The 17,598-nt window shown below is 40.3% G+C and overlaps 1 protein-coding gene across 4 annotated transcripts in view; it reads left to right on the forward strand.

Moving 5' to 3' along the window:
• The window catches only part of babam2 (BRISC and BRCA1 A complex member 2), a 94,458-nt gene extending 87,240 nt beyond the window's left edge, over positions 1 to 7,218 (forward strand). For 3 of the 4 annotated variants that reach the window (XM_058089944.2, XM_078796022.1, XM_078796024.1), the window contains 4 exons: positions 3,929 to 3,999; positions 4,121 to 4,203; positions 4,358 to 4,511; positions 6,555 to 7,218. In XM_058089944.2, the coding sequence (XP_057945927.2) occupies positions 3,929 to 3,999; positions 4,121 to 4,203; positions 4,358 to 4,511; positions 6,555 to 6,618 (372 nt within the window). In that variant the 3' untranslated portion in view covers positions 6,619 to 7,218. The remainder of the gene's footprint in view (positions 1 to 3,928; positions 4,000 to 4,120; positions 4,204 to 4,357; positions 4,512 to 6,554) is intronic. The other variant, XM_078796023.1, reaches the window with a different exon arrangement.
• Positions 7,219 to 17,598: the final 10,380 nt, after the last annotated feature.

Consider the following 17,598-nt stretch of genomic DNA (forward strand, 5'->3'; position numbering starts at 1 on the left):
TGAAATGTGTGATGCTATTAAAATGCTATTTCTGGACAACTATAGAATATAGTGTTAGATGTGAGCAGTAGGTATCACACAGCTGCATGCTGCTTCTGTGACTTTATGTGCTTGTCTAGTTTGTGACTGCTTGAGCTGTTTTTCTTCTAGTCGTCTGCTTGTTCTCCTCATTTGTCTGGAGCAAGTCTCCTTCATGGTTGGCTAGCTCCCTGGCTGCAGGCATTATCACCTGCTCAACCATGTCTTGACCATGCCCTGAGCTTGTCTTCTTTAAAATTAAGATAATTGTTAATCGCACTTGTCAACATGCAATAGAAGCTGCGCTGCACCTTTTTATTTCAACTGACATACTTTTAGGAATCAACACTTAACATGACAACATTATATCTGTTTAATTTTGACCGTCTCAAATGAAAGATTCATGGTAAAGAAAAAAGGCCATATTTGCTCAAAACATCTTGTACATCTTGTAGTGAGATAAGGACAAAGATGGAAAAATAGAAAGGTCTTGTCAACAAAGACGGGCTATGACAGATATCAAGCGATGTAGAGGAATCATCTCAGCCACAACGACGGCTGTCAGCACAGAGAAAGGAAAACGGCATAAAATGATGTGAATATTCTTTTCAACTCACATAAACACAAAGCTTGAAATTCCGGCTCTTCGTTGCCTTGACAACAGTGTAAACATGCAGTAAATTAGTGATCTACCCATTTTATGACATGCAGTGTGGCCAGCATTTATGGTATAATACTGTAAAAATAGTACAATGTAGCACAGGCTTAAGACAAGCACATTTTTTGTATGCCCATACCAATTAGAAGGGTGTGCCTTGCTCATGAAGTCACACCACAGTTTGGAAAGAAATTAGACAAGTAACTTTTATATATATATATAAAAAAAAAACCCAAATACAGAAAGTGTCTCTTCATGTGGAAGCCAATACCTGCAACAGACAGTTCCTTTCAAGCTACATTGGCCAGATTATGTTAGAGCTTTAAATCTAACACCAGCTTATTTGACTGCCAAGTGTTGTAAGGAAAAATGTTGTACTTATGTGTGCAAAAAGATGGCATGTAATGCTATTTGTTCTCTCCTTGTCATCCGGTTTTCAACTGAAAGCAAGCATTACAACCTTCACCCTTGTTAATCTTTCTCCCTTCCACTGCTTTGTTTACATTCTGGGCAGGTTCGCTGAGAATGTCTCTCAGCTTGCCTTTTCAGACCAAAATACCTGAAACTATAGATGCTAGATATTGGCTTATCCAATATAGCAATATTGTCCAGCACTTCATTACTGATACCATCTGGTATCAAATGATACCCATATAGGCAGCAGCTCTTCCCTCAAACTAAAGTCACGTCAAATCTCAGCTAATAAATGAATACATATATGTACAGTGAAGAAAATAAGTATTTGAACACCCTGCTATTTTGCTATTTCTCCCACTTAGAAATCATGGAGGGGTCTGAAATTTTCATCGTAGGTGCATGTCCACTGTGAGAGAGATAAACTAAAAAGAAAAATCCAGAAATCACAATGCATGATTTTTTAACAATTTATTTGTGTGATACAGCTGCAAATAAGTATTTGAACACCTGTGTATCATCTAGAATTCTGACCCTGAAAGACCTGTTAGTCTGCCCATTAGAAGTCCACCTGCACTCCATGTATCATCCTGAATCAGATGCACCTGTTTGAGGTCGTTAGCTGCATAAAGACACCTGTCCACCCCATACAATCAGTAAGACTTTAACTTGTAACATGGCGAAGACCAAAGAGCTGTCCAAAGACACCAGAGACAAAATTGTACACCTCCACAAGGCTGGAAAGGGCTACGGAGCAATTACCAAGCAGCTTGGTGAAAAAAGGTCCACTGTTGGAGCTATCATTAGAAAATGGAAGAAGCTAAACATAACGGTCAATCTCAATCGGAGTGGAGCCCCATGCAAGATATCACCTCGTGGGGTCTCAATGATTCTAAGAAAGGTGAGGAATCAGCCCAGAACTACACGACAGGACTTGGTCAATGACCTGAAAAGAGCTGGGACCACCGTTTCCAAGGTTACTGTAGGTAATACACTAAGACGTCATGATGTGAAATCATGCATGGCACGAAAGGTTCCCCTGCTTAAACCAGCACATGTCAAGGCCCGTCTTAAGTTTGCATATGACCATTTGGATGATACAGAGGAGTCATGGGAGAAAGTTTTATGGTCAGATGAGACCAAAATAGAACTTTTTGGTCATAATTCCAATAAGCGTGTTTGGAGGAAGAAGAATGAAGAGTACAATCCGAAGAACACCATCCCTACTGTGAAGCATGGGGGTGGTAGCATCATGCTTTGGGGGTGTTTTTCTGCACATGGGACAGGACGAGTGCACTGCATTAAAGAGAGGATGACTGGGGCCGTGTATTGTGAGATTTTGGGGAACAACCTCCTTCCCTCTGTCAGAGCATTGAAGATGGGTTGTGGCTGGGTCTTCCAACACGACAACGACCCGAAGCACACAGCCAGGAAAACCAAGGAGTGGCTCCGTAAGAAGCATATCAAGGTTCTAGCATGGCCCAGCCAGTCTCCAGACCTGAACCCAATCGAAAATCTTTGGAGGGAGCTCAAACTCCGTGTTTCTCAGCGACAGCCCAGAAACCTGACTGATCTAGAGAAGATCTGTGTGGAGGAGTGGGCCAAGATCCCTCCTGCAGTGTGTGCAAACCTGGTGAAAAACTACAGGAAACGTTTGACCTCTGTAATAGCAAACAAAGGCTACTGTACCAAATATTAACATTCATTTTCTCAGGTGTTCAAATACTTATTAGCAGCTGTATCACACAAATAAATTGTTAAAAAATCATGCATTGTGATTTCTGGATTTTTCTTTTTAGTTTATCTCTCTCACAGTGGACATGCACCTACGATGAAAATTTCAGACCCCTCCATGATTTCTAAGTGGGAGAAATAGCAAAATAGCAGGGTGTTCAAATACTTATTTTCTTCACTGTATAACTACATATATGTATGTAGTTATATTCAGTACATAGTACTTACACTGTAGAAGTAGAGTTCGCTGTTATTTTCTGTCATACCCCAATAATGCTGGTAATAATACATATGTGTAAGTATAAAACTTTTAAATTATATATTCAGTGAAATTATAAACTGGGCTCATGAAGGTAATCATGTTTGATCATTTTACACATTTTACTCTTTGTCGTTCACCATTCACCATCACTTATATTTGTATGAAAGTTGGCATATTATTATAATGACATAATCAATAAAAGTAACAAATTACTGTACAGTGGATCCCCGTACATTCATGTTTCAGCAATCACAGTCTCTCAAATGTGTGAATTCTCACAAAATAGGCCTTTTTATTCATCATTCACAATAAGTTGGTAATAGTTTATAGAAGGTGCACAATTTTCACGTTTTTTTTTTTTATGCTTCACTGAAAATGCTGAGATTTTGCCTTTTGATTGGCGGTCCTTGCATGCATCATAGTCGTGTGCTGCGACTGGCAACTCCATCTGTTCATTAATCGTATTAGATGATCATTCCTTAGTGGTGAATACCTATACATTTTATGTTTTAAACTATGAATGAGTATGTGAGGATTGTTTCGGGCAATGGAAATTGAAGAGAAAAGGGCTGGATTTTTGTGGCATAGGGGTCATTTTTATGGGCATAACAATTAATCAAGTTGTATACAAAATACAGGTTTCATGGTGTGGCCGTATTTACTTTGGATGTTTTTTTTCTCATTTGATTTCTTATAAACTAGAGAGAAAACAATTCATTTAATTCAAGACTAAAGCTTCTTAAATGCCTTGCAACTTCTCACTTCATCACTGCTGTCGCGCCTCATCTATTTTGTTTTTTTTGCAGTAGTATTAAAGTAATCCCCCGTTTTGTTGTGTGAAGGTGCAGTATGTCATCCAAGGCTACCACAAGAGGCGGGAGTACATTGCTGCATTCCTCAGCCACTTTGGAATGTGAGTTAACAAGAGAGGATCACATCCTCTACTCAAGGCTTCAGCGACCATTCATTTGTCTCTGCCTCTAATCTTTTACCAGACTTCATGGTGTGTATAATCAGTCTGTGTGTTATTGCAGGGGAGTGGTGGAGTATGATGCTGAGGGATTTACAAAGCTTACTCTTCTACTCATGTGGAAAGATTTTTGCTTCCTAGTACACGGTAGGTGCATAAAAAAAAAAAAAATCAAAGTGGCCTATTGTGAGGTGTGCTTTTTTTTTTCCCCCCGACCTGCATTACATCTGTGATATCTACAGCTCAACCTCTTCTTCTCAGTCCCATCATGACCTTCATTGTGCCCTCCTCTACTTTGCAGTGGATCTCCCACTATACTTTCCCAGAGACCAACCCACCCTCACGTTCCAGTCTGTGTACCACTTCACCAGCAGCGGGCAGCTTTATTCTCAGGTGCAAAAGTCGTATCCTTACAGCCCACGCTGGGACGGCAATGAGATGGCCAAGAGGGCAAAGTAAGCAGAAATGTTACAATAGATGTTGTTCAGACTTAAAGGGGCCCTGACATGATTCATCAAGTTTGCTTAAATATGTTATATATTTTTTATAACTATGTTGTACATTGTTAAATTTTGACAGTGAATGGTAAATGTGCTAAAATTACTTTTGTAGTTTATAAAATCATCCAACTAGCTCTTGCAGTTAAACCTCATTTTCAGAAGTGACATCATTGAGGTAATATCAGGTAAACAAACATTGTGGTGCACAAGACGGAGTTTATAGTTTGCAGTGGTTCTAAGCGAAGAGTTAAGCGATGTGTCAATAGTTTTTGAGGGAGAAGTATTTGGAGATGAAATAGAAGACTTGGCCTTAAGACATGGATATTAAGACGGCCACCTTCAAAACAAAGTGTAAATTACTCTGGAGTTGCTTATTTTATTGTATTGCACGTTGAGGATGAATGTTCACTGCCGCTTCTTCCCCTACCCCCCACAGTAAACATTCATTCATTCATTCATTTTCTACCGCTTTTCCCTCACGAGGGGGGTGCTGAAGCCTATCCCAGCTGTCTTGGGGCGAGAGGCGGGGTACACCCTGGACTGGTCGGCAGCCAATCACAGGGCACATATAGACAAACAACCATTCACACCTATGGATAATTTGGAGTCGCCAATTAACCTTTTTGGAATGTGGGAGGAAACCGGAGTACCCACGCATGCACGGGGAGAACATGCAAACTCCAAACAGAGATGCCCGAGGGTGGAATTGAACCCTAGTCTCCTAGCTGTGAGGTCTGCGTGCTAACCGCTAGACCGGCGTGCCGCCCCACAGTGATTGTCAAAAGGTTATTAAATAACTTCTATAATGCTTTGTAGTCTTGTCGCTATTGTGGAATAGTGTTTAGACAGACAAGACATGACTTACTCTCTTGTTCCAACTTTAATGTAGTGGTTGTTCTTCATTGTCTTATTTTTTTCCCTGCGTATGGCAGAATAGCATCATTTTTCAAAATGTTTTTATATTGTACTTTCAAGCCAAATGTTTCTGGTAAAGGTTTTCTTTCAAAGCAGTCATCAGTGAAATGATCACTGCAAAGAACAGAAGTCCAGGTGGGGGTCCAGCAGTCTCGTTCTCTGCTCTTGCTTTGTCTATTGAAAATAAATATTCCTCTTTTGGAAAAGAAAGCAAACTTAGAGTATCACTCGGATACGATGAACATCCAGCAACAACACAAAGTTTTGACATGACTACTGTTTTGTTTCAAGTAGACAATTTACCTCAAGAAGCGTTTGTTTACTCCGCTATAGGTGAGAGGTGTCACCCTGATGATGTCACTTTCGGAAATGAGGCTGAGCTGTGAGCTAATTCATCATGGCAGGCATCATGAACGTAATTCTTGTGAATTTACCATACACTTTAAAAAATGTAACAATGTAGAACATAATTACCAACAATATATAACATATTTAAGCAAAGTTGATCAATCCTGTCAGGGACCCTTTAAAGACTTATGGAAGATGTAGTCTTTTCAGGACAATCCCCACATGAAGATGAAGCACAGTCTGTGTCTTGATACTTTTTGCTTGACAGAGATCTGTGTGAGGATGGGGATCAACTCCTTTACCTTCTGAAGTTTGCTTTAATAGCACTGAAAAAGCTTATTTTCCAATGATGATGTAGTTTAGTAATCGGAAGTACTTGTATTTGCAGCCTTTTGCGTTTACACAGGTTTGTTGTTTGCTGCCACAACCAATGAATTATCTTTGTTTTAGCCAATATGATATGCAGGTCCTTATTTCTAACCAATGGCGTCCATTCCTTCTTTAATTATTTCATTGTCAATTATTTTAATTAATTGGATTGGCATGGTGTCTTAATGGGAAAACTTAATTCAGTTTTGGTTTGACTTAAAACATCTGGAATGGATTAATGACGCTAACCGAGGTTCCACTCTATGTACTTTCAGAACAAGAACTGATGGTATATGATTCTTGGAAGTATATCGACACAATTGGTGGTTTTATGTACAGTACTGTGTTCTTCTCTCTGTCACACAGGGCTTACTTCAAGACCTTCATTCCTCAGTTCCAAGAAGGAGCCTTTGCCAACGGGAAACTTTAGTGCCCTGCGGCTTCAGGACATGCCTGTGGTTATGTGAATGTGTTGGTACATGCCATCGCGTACCTGTGCATGGGTACACACAGGCCAACATGATCCCTCAAGAATTTACTAAGGAATCGCACAGAATGTTAAACAATAGAGTACATTTGAACGGGACTATTTTCCAGCAAATGTCACTACACTTTTCCGTGTGTCTGCGTAAACTCCCGCAGTGAATCACTCCAGGAGACTCTTGAATCCTTACTCAGCAAACATCACATACTGTGCGAAAGCATTCATACAAAGTATACTTCGACTACACACTATGTATCATACTTTCTTAAGGTGAAGGCACTTGACTTGATTTTGTCTTAATTTCAGCAGTAAGCGAAATATTCCTTTCCTTTAATTCATCAATAAAATAAAGATTTAAAAAAACACAACAGTTACTTTATTACGAATTACAATGCATTAGCTTTTTGTACTGAGTCAGACTAAATTTTTATGAGAAAAGGCACCACAGACTATTTGTGCGAATTACTGTGCGTTAGCAGTCCAGCCTGAAATAGTGTGTACTTTATATACAAACACATTCATACATTTTCATACATTTCATACATTTTCTAACTAATTTCATCATCGCTCTTGAATAGAACTACTGTAAGAACATTTCTGCAGACCTTTTTTTTTTTTTTTACAATAAGTTGTCCAAGCGCTGCGACACTACAGGTAATACCAACAAAACTCTCTGTGACTGATAACAATGTAGAGATGACGGCGTTGCATTGCAGGATCAGGCTGAACTGGTTTTAGCTAGTTGTAAACAGTCAAGGGTCTGTGCTATGAAGAACTATATATTCTATACGTATGAAGTCTCACCTTCCATGTGCTACTATAAGTAGCATTTCTGGACTGCAGCAAAACGACAGATATGGTGAATGGACAACAATATGATAAAAATATCAAAAATATAAGTGAACCATATTTTTAGTAGCTGCTGTCATAATGTCTATATAACTATACTCATTGGCCTTTATTTTTTTAAAAGAGCCCTAGCAACAAAGCTGGTTAATGTAGTTTGTTTGAATGCACTGGCCAGTAGTGATGGTATGAGCTCACAACTTTGACCCTGAATTGATACCCGAATACAATGCATTGTTCTATTATTGTTCAATAAAAAAAGCATATTATTTCCAAAATTGAGATACATGTACACATGTCTCTCGCACAAAGTCAGCTGGGATAGGCTCCAGCATACCCCTGCAACCCCAGTGAGGACAAGCAGCATAGTAAATGGATGGATTTCACTTTATTTGGTTATTTACAAAGATAAAACCAAAATAATAAGGTTTATGTTTCCATTCTTTTATTGTGTTTAAATATTTTTTGCGGCCATGTTTCGCCCCACCCAGGAGTCGGTACAAGAAACCTCTACCCTACAATGCTCAAACGTTGCTAAATTAAAAGCTACTTCGAAAACAGTTTTGCCGCTCTACTAATTATTTTTAATTTAGTCCTCTTTCCCTTATTACTGGCCCTTGACGACTTTGTGGCGACACAAAAAGGTTTGTCAGTTCAAAGCTAAAAATGTGATGAGTTTTGTATTCTGTCCAGTGGTCAGTTGTTGCTCTTGAGCTCCAACTAGGCCCAGATGCAGTAATGTAAGACATTTCTTATTATTAAGATCCCTTTGTGAATATTGCCAAGTAGTTTTCTGTGTGTTTGTTATCAGGGAACATGGCATACTCAACCTTTCCACCTTAGGAAAAGTGGACAACTACCCACGGGCTCTGGCAGAGATTCTTTTCATGCCTCTGGTCGTAATGATCCATCTGCCGATCAGCCAGAAGACGCTTCAGAGAGCAACACTCACCGGTAAGTTACACACTTTATTTTGATATGTGAATAGGTGGTTAGCATATTGGCCACACAGTCAGGAGATCTAGGTTCGATTCTCTACTTTGATACCTCTGTGTGGAGTTTGCATGCTCTTCCCAAGCGTGCGTTTCATCCCACTTTCAGAAAGTTAGGTTAATTGGCGACTCCAAATTGTCCATAGGTATGAATATGAGTGTGAATGGTTGTTTGTCTATATGTGCCCTGTGATTGGCTGGCGACCAGTCCAGGGTGAAGTCTTGCCGTCTTTGCACCAGCATAATCCGTGACCTTGGTGAGGGTCCATTCTCCTCATAATGGGCAACTCATATTAACATAAAAAACAAAATTCCTCACAAATGGCCTCACCATCCATGAACATCACCGAACGTCACTGTTGGTGATCTCGGGTTCAAATTGGAACATCTTTATGTGGAGCTGGCATCCCAAAAACATGCATATTCGGTTAAAGGACCTTAAATGATCAAGGACCCTTATGGGGTGTAGGCTGTTTTTTTTTTGCAGTTGTATGAAGGTGCACTTTGTACACCATCGTTAAATCAAACATTAAACATGCTTTAAATGAGTGAGGGACTGTTCTTTTCAAGCCCTCAAGTGTATTTGCTTAATAAGGAGCCGCACCACAGAGGCTTTGTGTGTGTGCCACACTTCCATGTACAACATGCACGTGTATGAGCGAGCCGGAGTGTACGTGCTCGCTTGTTTTCATCATTAAATATGAGGGTCATAGTTAGGGGTCCTTGCTGTCCTGAGGCTCAGCCTTTTGCTATATTTATTGTCGGTAATGCAGCAACTGTCAAGTCTAATTGAGAACTATAGGCTGAATGTTTCTGGGGCATTTAATAGCATCAAGGCTCTTAATAAAAAATAATTAAAAAGCAAGATTCTTTTTGTCTTTTTTACTGCCCCACTCCATGTATCTTGCTGTAACCTTTGCTGACCTGCTTACAAAACATTGCCTTTGTCAGCCGCGGGATGAGCTGCTCTCGTTTTCAAGAGTTTGCTTTTCAAGGGGGGAGGGGAGTTCAAAGTGGGGTCAGAAGGATGGCTGGGATCTTTAAAGAGTAGTTGAACTTGACAGTCAACTTTAGACATCTCAAAAGGTAGCGTGTGATTTGTAATACTGATGAATCTCTGGGTTGACCAAGTCCAGAACCTGAACTTGAAAAAGTAATTTTCGGGGTTGATGTTAGGTTAAAAAAAAAAAAAGAGCCTTAATTTATTTGAATTTAGGCTATGACACTGCATTCGAGAAGTTTAATTACCTACCTTGACTTATTAAAGCCTAAAGTTCAGCACTCGGTTTGACGTTGACCCAAGGTGACATAATCCCTTTAAGTATCTTGTAAACAGTCCCCTTGCAAAATGTCTTTAATTGTGTCACCTCTGCGATGCTTAAGTCACTTTGACTTAGCCTTGCTTTCTCCATCGTGGCTTCACCTTTTACACAAATTAACATGGCTTTATCCTCTGTAATGATGCAGTGAAGGTGCAGCTAAAGGTACTTTTTGAAGATGCTTCTCAGCCCCCCTCCCGAATCACAGTGCAGAGGTCTGCCAGCCCTTCCAGCTAATACTCCACAAATCCACTAATCCAGACGCCTTTAAAAGATCTCAATGGCAGTCGGATGGAATCATTAAAAGCTGGAATAATTAGCTTGGGATCTTTGGATGGGGGCTGATTTGAATTGATGAGATGGTGTGTGTGTGTGTGTGTGTGTGTGTGTGTGTGTTTGTGTGTGGTCTGGCAAAGTTCATGCTCTGCTGGGCCTAGACTCAATTTGAGGAGCAATGGAGGATGCAATGGTCAATTTCCCCTTGGAGGTTGAATGGCTGATTTAGCCTCCTTTCACTCTTTGGGAATCTTTCTATTTTGTTGCTTGAGGTGCGAAGGCTTCCATACTGGTGGAGGGACACTGAGTGTACAAAAGCTATACCGTTAATTAGAGAGCCATGTTGTGTGCTGCAGAAGCAGGTGTCCTCGTCGCTCATGGCAGCTGGCAAACATGTACATTAGCATTAGATTAGTTTTAAGTGCACTGGTGACAGCGCTCTAAGCAGATAGCTTGTAGGGAGTAAGGACCCACCAGCCCAGGGTAGTGACAAGTGTGTGAAACAGGATCACTTAAAGCTCTCGAAGGAGTACCTTTTTTGTGCAAATATCCCAAAGTTGGCTGTTGGCATTGCTCACCCGTGCTTCACCCCCGAATATAGAGATGCAAGTAGACCTTTTCCCATTGAAAATAGAACACAACACAAATGTCACCATCCAAACATTTAAGTGTGCAGTCAGTGTGTTAGATCCCAAGTTAACCACTATGAAATGGTAATGATAATGGTAATGGTTTTATTTCATTTGAACATGCATCAGATTACAATTGAATGCATCACATAATCAGTTCACAGTTCCACATGTCCAAAAGGAGTAGGAAGAAGCAAAGCTTATTAAATCCTACCCCTCCATCTGGTACTTTTACAATCAGTAACTGTTACATTTGTTCACTTCCTGCTTTCCTAATATAGTTATATATTTTTTTGTCACGTACGGAAGTACGAGGTGATATGATCATACAATAACATAATGGTTACCATAGTAACTATCAATATAGTGATATATATAGAACATCATGACTGGTTCAAGACTCTTCATCCTTGTATTTAGCAAACATCAACTGCTTGTATTGTTTCTTGAATTGGCTCATCGTTGTGCATTGTTTGAGGTCCTTACTCAATCCATTCCATAGTTTGATTCCACATACTGAAAAGCTATGGCTTTTTAACGTAGTCCTAGCATATAAATGTGTTCTCAACTAGGATTGAGAGACAGAAACGATATGCTGTACCCTCGTTTATCATAGACCTGATCACGATAAGTGAATATCCGTGAAGTAGGATTCAATATTTATTAATTTTCTACTGCTTATCCTCATAAGGGTTGCGGTGGGTGCTGGAGCCTATCCCAGCTGTCTTCGGGTGAGAGGCGGGGTACACCCTGTTCTGGCGATTCAGTATTTATGATTGCAATATTTTTGTAGTTCAAAATGTTTCAAACGGAGTGGCGATGAAGGACAAAGTAAGAAGCCAAAATTTTACCACTTCCACACAGAATGGGAATGAGAACTTTTTTTTTTATTATGTCATGTCAGACATGCCATGGCAGACTACAAGCAGTATTAAGGTAATTAATCAGTTTTATTGGCCAAGTACACTGACACAAACCAAGAATTTCACTTTGGTTAAATTAGCTCTCACTGTACATATACACAAACCTTATGAAACACACAAATAATTAAGAAGTAATTAAGAGATGTGCAAAGGGGTAGTTATATAATATAATAGTAATGTCATGACAATTCAAGTAAGTGGGTGTGTGATTATCTAGGACATTTAAACAAAAGACAGTATTTACATTGAAAAGAAAAAAACAACACTATTTTTTTTTGTTTTGTTTTGTTTTTTAAGTGCATCGTATACTTTAACAGAAGTCTAGCTGGAACCTTTTCAATTAATACGTTTGCTTCAATGGCAACGGACAGACTTGGTGATGAACATGCAGAGGGAGGGGGATTGTCGACTTAAAACAACTGTACTGCTTCCCGACTTTGCAATAAGTTCCACTTCCTGTTCTATGGTTGTCATCATATTTTGTCTTCTGTGGCAGGCAAGACACACACAACAGTTTTGATACTTTTGAGACATATATTTACTGAAAAATGTGTAGGGGGGTGTACTTTTTTTCTAAGTTTAATGCCCACAATGTTTTAAAAACAATTTAGCTCATTTCCACACAAACCTGCAAAAATGATGCTGGGGTGTTTGACTTTTGAAGTTCCACTGTAGTTACCTCACAGTTATTTGCACTGATGCAGTGAATCTGTGTAAAAAAAAAAAAAAAAAAAAAGTATAACAGAGATGAAGAGAATGTTTGTAGGTAAAAACAAAATCCCAATGCACCTTAAGAAGGTTGGACAGTAAACAGCAGCGAAGGAGGTAATCAGAAGGAAACAGGGAGCGTCCAACAGGCCTGAATATGTCGACTTCTGCAAGATTATTTACATTTCGGATGCCCGTCAGTGGCCCTCCCCGGGCTGTCAGCATTGCCTAATTCTATTGTTTAATTCCTCATTTTGACTTGGATTTCATGAGAAAAGACAAAGATCAGCCACGTGAAAGAAGAGGCTGCAATTGCAAACTCCAGTGACTGTGGGGTACTTTGTGTTTTGTCTACATGTACAAATTCAGAGTGACATATGGGGAATTTTGTTTCCCCCCCCTTCCTCATTTTCCCCCCTCACTGATAAAGTGTGTGTGTGTGTGAGAGAGAGAGAGAGAGAGAGAGAGCGATAAAGGAGGGGCAGATTTCCGAGGCTATGCAGCATTTGCCATACAGCGTAGGGTTGTTGATGCGAGCCATGTTGAGGATGATGGAGCTGAGAGGCTTAACTAATTTTGGAAAGAGAGAGCAGGAGGAGGAGAGTGGAGGGGGGAGGGGGGATTTGGGGTCTTTTGTTACTGTCTGTTTGATCTGGGAATTTGCAAAAAAAAATAAAAAATGGCCCAGAGATGTCATGAAAGTGAGAGAATTACTGCTCGGGTCCCTCACTCTTATTTTTAATCAAACTAAAGTAGCACAGGAAGTCTAATGCACTCTCAAGTCAAAGTGGCCACACACACACACATAGATAATAACCAAATCTAGCATAACTATGATGGTTAATTGCTAATTAGTCCTCATACATGAGAAGCCAGATCAAATGACTATTCCACTTTGTGGCTTTTGCTGTTTTGTCTGTTTGCATACTGGATGTGCTTGTTGTCGATGTCTAACAATATCCAATATAAAGACCACTTTTTATGAAACCCAGGAAAAGGGCAAGGTGGGTATGTGTTTGTGGGTGGGGTTCCTTTCTCATCTTCCCCTGAGGGTGTGATAAAAAAAAACACTTAATTTAAACCTTTTTATGGTTTAACTTAAGCACATCCCGCAGGTGTTTCACTCTGGAATACATCTCTGCATTTAGCTCGCTCGTTTGGTCTCGCTTTAATGTGCTTGATTGTCATAAAAGACAAGACTTCCTTAGCTTTCAAATTTGTAAACCTCTTACCTTGGGGGGGGTGTTAATGGAAAAGGTGTAAAGACAATAATCGTCACTCAGGAGTGAACCACTATGTAAATATGAAACAGGTTCAAAATGTGTGGATGGTGGGTGGTTTGTTTTAAAAGCCAGTGTGGTCCAATCAACATCTGTTGTGGAATACTGGTCCAATACCAAATACAGTACAATGGTATCTCCGTTTTTGTGATTAAGCCATACCAAATGAGTTTATATTGAATGCATTGTTGGGCTGGAAGCCAATGGAGGTTAAAGAGAATGGGTGTAATGTGGTCAGAATATTTAGTGTTGGTAATACTCATTCATTCATTCATTTTCTACCGCTTTTTCCTCGAGAATTCCTGCTGAATGCTGTTAGAGAGAGGGTCGGAGTCGGGAGATGTTGCGAAAATGGAAGAATGCTGTACGTGCAACATTATTGATGTGGGATTTGAAGGAGATTTTGCTGTCAAGGATGACTCCAAGGCTCCGAACCATAACATAGGTATGAATGTGAGTGTGAATGGTTGTTTGTTTATATATGCCCTACGATTGGCTGGCGACAAGTCCAGGGTGTACCCCGCCTCTCGCCCGAAGACAGCTGGGATAGGCTCCAACACGAAGATAAGCGTTAGAAAATGAAGGAATAAAGAAACAAGCGGGCGGCACGGCGGTCTAGTGGTTAGCGCGCTGACCTCACAGCTAGGAAACCAGGGTTCAATTCCACCCTCGGGCATCTCTGTGTGGAGTTTGCATGTTCTCCCCGTGCATGCGTGGGTTTTCTCCGGGTACTCCGATTTCCTCCCACATTCCAAAAACATGCTAGGTTAATTGGCGACTCCAAATTGTCCATAGGTATGAATGTGAGTGTGAATGGTTGTTTGTCTATATGTGCCCTGTGATTGGCTGGCGACCAGTCCAGGGTGTACCCCGCCTCTCGCCCGAAGACAGCTGGATTAGGCTCCAGCACGAGGATAAGCGTTAGAAAATGAAGGAATGAAGAAACAAGCAAAGCTGGTCGTTTGTTTGTTAAACTGAACCATTTCAAAAATGGGGCATTCAAAAACCGAGGTTCCACTGAACTGTTTTAAATTCCTTGTTTAAAAAGTTGATGTACTGACTTTAATGTATTCTTCTTGCTGTGTGCGTGTGTGTTTTTCCCACTCATTTAAAGCTGTCCCTTCCAAACCCTCCCATCACCCACTTCCCTCCTCCCTTCTTCTCCTGCTACCTGAGGAGCTGTCAGTCTGGATCGCCGCGCTGTCAGTTCAGCCTGTCAGACTGAGGGACGTGTTCTGATCGGCCGTGGACACTGATAGACCTGTCAGGTGAGATGACAGCCACAAGTGAAGACGCACACAGACAGGTACATGTAATGTGACAACACTCTTTCATCTCTCCACCAACACACCCCCAGCCCCCGCACCTCCTCTTCCGAATAATACATATCCACACGTGGGAAGTTTGCTGATGAGTTGAGGGAAACTTTTGATCAGAGAAGATGTACTGAGGCCATGTGACTCCAGCATTAGATTGATTTCCACATGTTTAAAGATTACACGGCAGGGGCGCTTAAATACGGTATAATGATAATATTTTAAAGGACAAATCGCTACATTGTTTCTACATTTTACAATTGCTTTGAACACTTTGCATACAAATTATACAAATAACAATGGGCGATGCCAAAACTCGGTTCAGCTGGTTCGAGTTGACCTCTACCTGCCATACCCTGAAGGAGTATGGGTAAAAATACAAAAAAAAGAGGCTCAAATTAGATTTTAAAAAATGCAATGAGTGAGTTGGGGGTAGGAGGACAAGAAGGGGAGTCAGGGGGAGGGCCGACGGTGGTGGTGGTGGTTGTAGGTGGGGGTGGGGACGTGGGGGGTGGCTCGTGCCAAGTGACACAAACGCCCCTTGGCAGCCTAATTAAATTTTCCACTTTTCCACACTCACATTAAGCGTCCATTGAGCTGGAAGGAATGGACGCAGTGAAGGAGTCGACCCCACGAAGAAGACCTTTTACCCCCATTAAATTATAACTTGAAGTGTTGTAGGATGCCAGTTCATATATGGGCGTTGTTTTGATATTTTGTTGTTTCAGGAATACTAAAATGGCTATACCTTGGTAGAATGTCACAAAGTAGAGCACAGACCTCCAACAAGGCTGAATACAATGTAACGGTCATATATAAATATCTATTTGGCTACTTCCTGGTTCAGGGAGAATGACAAACAGGCAGGCAGTGTCATTGTAATTCTGGGAGGGTAAAATTGAGTTCTAAATGGTGTAATCCTGATAGCTACCATTTGATGTTGAATGACTGCTGCAAAACAAGGTCAAGACCCAAAAGCTTGAATGTGTGATTTAGGTTCTTGTAGTACATATGAGTTTAGGAAGTATTCCGGGTGCTGTCCTTTGGAGTAGTTGCATTAGATCAGGGGTCTCAAACTCAATTTACTTGGGGGCCACTGGAGCTCGGGTGTTGGTGAGACTGGGACGCATCAGGTTTTCCAAAAAAACAAAAAAACGCATTAATTAAAAACAAAAAATTTTAAAACACTTCACTTTGGTTCCAATTTTCTACAAGAAAAGCTCTGATAAAACATTCCACTGTTCTCAAATATCTTACTTTTTATTTTTGTACACAAAATAAGATGAGAAATAAATAAACAAATCAAGAATAAAGAAAATCAATCAATCAGTAATAAATAAATAAATATAATAATAATAATAAAACGGTAAATAATAAAAACTTAAGGAACCACATATAGTTGGTGGGTAGACAAATTATTTTTTCAAATTAAAATGAAAGCATTATTAGAGCCCTGTAGACATGACAAAACATGACTATAATCACATTTATACTTTTTTAATTTACAACATATTGTGCAACTGCAGGGTCTTGAGACACATGCTAACTCGCAAACTAACCAACCTCCACTCACCTCCCGTGGTTCCCGAACACAATTACGGCAAAACATACGGGTTTTGTCTTATTTATGTCATACTATATTGTGTGACTATAGGGTTGTTATTTTCTTGCTAGAGGGCTCTAATAATGTTGAAAAACTGTATTTAGATGGTGGTAAACAGGTTTTCTATTGTCTAACTCCAAAAATATTCCTTTTAAAAGGAAGCCTACTGCTTATCCTCATTAGAGTGGCGGGGATATGCTGGAGCCTATCCCAGCTGACTTCAGCTGACTCTGGACCAATCACAGGGCACATATAGACAAACAACTTTTCACACTCATATTCATACCTATGGACAATTTGGAGTCGCCAATTAACCTACCATGCATGTTTTTGGAATGTTTGAGGAAACCTGAGAACCCCCCCCCCACACACACACACACACACACACACATGGAGAGAACATGCAAACTGAACACAAAGATGCCCAAGCGGTGAATCTAACCCAGATCTACCCGATCTCCTCACTTTGTGGCCAACATGCTAACCACTCAAGAATCAATATTATCTATTTAATCCATATTTTTTGGAATACTTGAAACCCTTTTTTGCCTAATACTTGATGTGGCCCAGTCTCAACCAGACTAAACCTCCAGCAGCCCCCCAGGCCAGTTGAGTTTGATCCTCTGATCTTCAATCATGAGCATTTAGTTTCACATTTTTTTATTTTTCAAATACGTGTCACTTAGATGACTCACTGGCATCAAAATAGATGAATGCAGTAGAAAGATACTATTGGTCCATCAGCAGTACTATTGTCCAGTATTGTCCACTAACACAACATCACATCCGGCTGAACGGCAGCATGCAAGGTGACAGCTAAAGAGGAGCCACAACATGACATGAAGTTTTCCAGTCCAGCTTGTCATGTTATCCTTATAAGTATGATTCAGCCTCTCCAACAGAAATGTTTTTTTCAACTCATAAACACTTCCTGGAAAACTTCTTTTAGTGCACCTGAAGTCATGTTATTGTGCATCCACAGTTGCAGGAATACTTCAAATAGATTCCACAGTAAACTTTTTGAGACAGCACTC

Source organism: Doryrhamphus excisus, linkage group LG14 (assembly GCF_037039965.1).
Source record: "Doryrhamphus excisus strain RoL-2023G ecotype Guam linkage group LG14, RoL_Dexc_Guam_v1.1, whole genome shotgun sequence".
Lineage (NCBI taxonomy): Eukaryota > Metazoa > Chordata > Actinopteri > Syngnathiformes > Syngnathidae > Doryrhamphus > Doryrhamphus excisus.